Source organism: Rhinopithecus bieti, unplaced genomic scaffold (genome assembly GCF_001698545.2).
Source record: "Rhinopithecus bieti isolate Rb0 unplaced genomic scaffold, ASM169854v2 scaffold_4666, whole genome shotgun sequence".
Classification (NCBI taxonomy): domain Eukaryota; kingdom Metazoa; phylum Chordata; class Mammalia; order Primates; family Cercopithecidae; genus Rhinopithecus; species Rhinopithecus bieti.
In genome coordinates this window covers 198,685-203,382 of record NW_016804530.1, presented here as the reverse complement: position 1 = coordinate 203,382, position 4,698 = coordinate 198,685, and the positions used below count along the sequence as shown (strand labels likewise).

At 48.5% G+C, this 4,698-nt stretch overlaps 2 protein-coding genes across 2 annotated transcripts in view; one reads left to right on the top strand and one right to left on the bottom strand.

Annotated features, from left to right (window-relative positions):
- YWHAH-AS1 (YWHAH antisense RNA 1) overlaps window positions 1-3,344 on the bottom strand; it is a 7,401-nt gene extending 4,057 nt beyond the window's left edge. Inside the window, 2 exon segments of the mRNA XM_017868948.1 lie at window positions 3,050-3,187; window positions 3,189-3,344. Coding sequence (XP_017724437.1) covers window positions 3,050-3,187; window positions 3,189-3,329 — 279 coding nt within the window. The 5' untranslated portion in view covers window positions 3,330-3,344.
- YWHAH (tyrosine 3-monooxygenase/tryptophan 5-monooxygenase activation protein eta) overlaps window positions 1-4,698 on the top strand; it is a 27,207-nt gene that overhangs the window by 4,092 nt on the left and 18,417 nt on the right. The window lies entirely within an intron of this gene.

Genomic DNA, 4,698 nt, shown 5'->3' with positions numbered 1-4,698 from the left:
AAAAAAAAAAAAAAAAAAAAAAAAAGGAAGGAAAGGAAAGGAAGGAAAGAAAGGAGGAAAGAAGGGGAAGGAAGGAAGGAAGGAAAGAAAGAGAGAGAAAGAAAGAGAGAGAGAGGGAAAGGGAAAGAGAAAAAAAGAAAAGAAAAAAGAAAAGAAATAGTCTGTGTTTTATATGATTCCTTTGCACTGCCAGGAATTCTTGCCCCCATTTTGTAAGCAGAGAAACTACTGAGGCTCAGAGAGGTCAGAGAGGTGACCCGACGTGGCCAGGGTTATACTGTGGATTAGACCCCAGGTTGGACATGTGACCCTAGGCTCTGACTTGGGCTTTTTGCCATACTCCATCCACAGGCAACCCAAGCAATTATTTCAGCTCAGTGAGACACAGAATCCCACCAGTGCTTCCCAGTATGAGTTCCTTGGCTGCATGTTCAAGGGTAGTCTCAGCCTTCTTTGTGGTAAGGCCACAGCTGTCTGATGCTTAGCCCAGGGTTGGGCTTTGGGAGGCCTGGGCAGAGGCTTGATTTCGCTAACCTGCTGTGTGACCGTGGGTGAATTACTTTCCCTTTCTGAGCCTCAGTTCCCACAGGGCCAGCTGAATGACCAGCTCTTATTGTCTGGGTCTCTGATCCTCCCAGTAGTGCTGTGGCAAAGGAATTACTTTAAATTCCATATTAAAGATAAAGAACCAGGACAGGCGCGATGGCTCATGCCTGTAATCCCAGCACTTTGGGAGGCTGAGGCAGGCAGATCACTTGAGGTCAGGAGTTCGAGACCAACCTAGCCAATATGGTGAGACCACGTCCGTACAAAAAATACAAAAATTAGCCGGGCATGGTGGTACATGCCTGTAGTCTATTCAGGAGGCTGCGGCAAGAGAATTGCTTGAATCTGGGAGGCGGAGTTTGCAGTGAGCCGAAATCACGCCACTGTTCTCCAGCTTGGGCAACATGCGAGACACAGTCTCAAAAAAAAAAAAAAGGAACCAGTGGTCTGAGACGGACAAAGTGGCATGCACAAGGCTACACAATTACCAAGTAGGGGCCAGGATTTGGGGACAGCCCGTTGCTGGCAGAGCTGGCCATCAGTCCACCATGCTGTGCTGCCTCTTGGAGTAAGAAAGCCAAACTGAATTGTCTCCAACATCTTTACTATGGGCCTGTGATTCTGTGAGTTCCCTGCTGCCCCAGGCCTTCAGGGCTCAATGACTTCATGGGGAAGCCATTTCAGGTTAGGCTGGTCCTCCAACTGTCCCCATTTAAAGTAGGTAACAGCCCGGTAGGCAGCACTCCCTCCCTCCCTCAGACACAACCTCATTCCTCCTGAATGAAGAGGTCTAGCGAGGACAGTGACATGCCCTTTTATTCTCCCCAACCCCCTCCACCCTGCCTCCGACATGCCCATTTTATGGAAAACTGAAACTCAGAGAGGTCCAACAACTTGCTTGGGTTTCCCCAGCTACTATGGAAGAGCTAGGATTTGAGGCTGGGTCTGGTAACTCCAGATCTTGTACTCTGAATAGCTGCAAGCTGGCCAGATTCAACAGGACAGCCCTCCTCCTTCTCTGGGCTCCCTCCCGGCTCCTGCAATCCTGCCTGCCTTCCCCCTTGCTCCCTTCCTTTTCTTGCCTTTCACTCAGCTGTCACTTAATGTTAGCTGTCAGCTGATTTCAGGTGCTCCCCTTCCTGGGGTAGAAGGGGAGAGGACAAAAGATCTTGGCCACTCACAAAGGGGGCTCTGGTGATGGGAGTTTTGTAATATGCAGAAGGTGTAACTGAATTCAATTCAGCATTCATGGAGCAGTGCCTGGATCCAGGACACTCAGCCAGGCATCCCAGGGGCTCAGATGGTGAATGAAACACAGGCCCCATCCTTCAGTACTTATAGTTTATTACAAAGGACAGGGCTGCCTCCTAAGGAAGTGGGAAGCAGAAGATGTATGTAACAAAGAGTGTGAACTTTATAGTCAGAAAGACCTCGGTTCGAATCCTAATTCTTCATTTAATAGCAGTGTGACTTTGGGTAAGAGGATGCCTCCCTGAGCTTTAATTTTTCCATCTGTTTAATGGGTGTAAGAGGAATAGCTCCCATGAGGATTAAATGAGACCTTATAGTACATTAAATGACAAAACATAGTGCTTGATGCCCAGTAGCAAGCCACAGACATTCCTACCAATGTCCCTCTAGGCAGACAGTGGATACCAGAGTCACAGTGAGAGTAGGTGGAAGGCAAGAGCACTTCTAAGTTGGAGAAACTTACCTCCTCTTTAGAGGAGCTAAGATTTCAGTGGGTATTAAAGGAGTGTAAGAAGCAGAGAATGAGGTGGAGGGATGGGAAAGAACATTCTGGAAACTCATGGGCAGAGTCTGGGAACCTGGTGGGCCTAGTGTGTCCAGGAAGTGGGTGATGACCTTGAGAAGATGGGCCAGGGGCAGGTTATGAAGGGCCAGGTAGAGGAGTTTATATCTTTAAAGAGGGAATGGGTCCTACCCACGACCCCAGGGGGCAGCTCAGTGCTGTCTCTGCAAAGGCCAGCCAGCCTCCTACAGGAGTCGGCCTTCTCATGTGGCTATGGTCCTCTCAGATCTCTTTATCTCCTGAGTCGGGGCCAGCCTGCCACCATTATCTACAAGAAGATAGAAGGCTATAACAATCTGCTTGCCTCCTACTAACATACTGGGGAGAAAAAGATGTTTTTTAGCATAGTTGCCTGGCAGAGAACCATGGTGAAAATTCAGCGACCCTCTCCCTTGCTTCCCAGGGTACAGTTTCAGCAGCAGCTGATGATAGTCATGCTCATAGCTCAACAGCTAAAAGAATGTTCTCAGGCTCTCTGAAGGTCAGGGGCAGTGGTGGGAAGAACGGTGAAGATGGAGCAGAGCCCCTGCTCTCTGTGCTGTAGCTGGGCAAGACACTTAACCTCCCTGGGACTCAGTTTCCTCATCTGTAAAATCAAAACAATAATACTGACCTTGCCTTAACCAAGAGACAGCATAGTGGCAAACTGCTGGCCCATGGCCTGCTTGCTATGAAGTAGGAGTTCATTACCTTCTTCACTCCAGGTCTTGACATGGTCCAAACGCTTGTCTTTTGAAGCAACCCTGTTGTATCCTCTTGAGTTGTCGTGACATTGTCTGCTGGTCTTCCAATGGTGAAATATCCTAGATTCTCAGAGCTGAAAAAAAAAAGGTACTTTGCCATTCATCATTGCAGCTTCTCATTTCACAGATAAGAAATCCAAGGCTCAGGGCGAAGGAACAGCCTTCTCCAGCTTTCCCAGACCATGCACAACAGCCCCTCCCACCCCAGCCCACCCAGTGGGAACCATGTGAAAGCTTGAGGCAGTTATTCAGATGGTTCAAGCCAAAAGATCTAGAAAATTCTTGCTAAGAAACACAAGCTCCCAGACCATCTGCAGAACTGAAACAAAAGCCTCTTTCACCCTCATTTTTACTGCAACTCAATAGGTGTTGGCTTTGCCTTCTCCCCCAGAGCTGAGCTCCTCTGAACAAGCTGGTGGGGGGCGGGCGCTGGGAGTGGGGCTCTGAGCTCCACCAGCTCATAGAACCAGCTCACAGATTGCAGCTAACAGGACATTTTCGCACTTCTTAATGCCAAAAGCTGCCTTGGGTGCTGGTTTGCTTCCAAGGCGGGCTTTGAAAGAGGGGTGGAAGGCTCTAGATGATCCTGAAATCTCTGCGCTCAGGATGCTCTTAGTGAAGCAGGGGGTGAGATTTGGTGTCAGCAAAAGGATATTGGGGTGCAAAGTAGATAGTGCAAAGTGGAGGTGAGTGGGGAAGGCTTCAGAGGACTGCAAGAATTTGACTTCTAGGCCTCAGTTTCCTCATCCATATAGTGGGGCTAACAGCCTTTTTCCAAGTGAGGATGTGGGGAGATAATATGAGAGTAAAGTCTTCATCCTCAAATCAGGCAGAGGATAAGTGATTAAAAAACAAGAGCCGCTGTCTGTCTGTGTTATTGCTGGTGGTTTTATTATCATTGGCTGGGTCGGTAAGGTCACCTTGACTGCAGGTGGCCTACAGTGGGAGAAAAAGTTAAAATCCTATCTGAGTGACATTAATAATTTGTGGACAGGCGGCTACTCCAGCTCAAGATGGTAACCATGCCAACATTGCAAACGCCATCTCTCCAGAACAATATCATGTCTCCTTTGTAATAGGTCCCTTGGTGTCCAGACTTCTCAGCAGCTCAGAGTGTCTCAGAGTATCCAAGAGGGGGAAAAAAAAAACAACAAAAAAAAAACCAGGGTATGCCTTTTCTGGGTCATCTATTCACTGGGCTCTGGTGGAGGGTTCTGGCAATGCTTTAGAAATGCAGTCCCATGAGAGGAGCAGTCGTGACCACTGGCTGTGGGTGGGATGCAGGTGAAGAATTCTTTTTTTTTTTTTTTGAGCTTTGTTGTCCAGGCTGGAGTGCAATGGCGTGATCTTGGCTCACTGCAACCTCTGCCTCCAGGGTTCAAGCGATTCTCCTGCCTCAGTCTCCCGAGTAGCTGGGATTACAGGTGCTCGCCACCACGCCCAGCTAAATTTTTGTATTTTTAGTAGAGATGAGGTTTCACCATGTTGGTCAGGCTAGTCTCAAACTCCTGACCTCAGGTGATCCACCTACCTTGGCCTCCCAAAGCGCTGGGATTACAGGCGTGAGTCAACATGCCTGGCTTTTTTTTTTTTTTT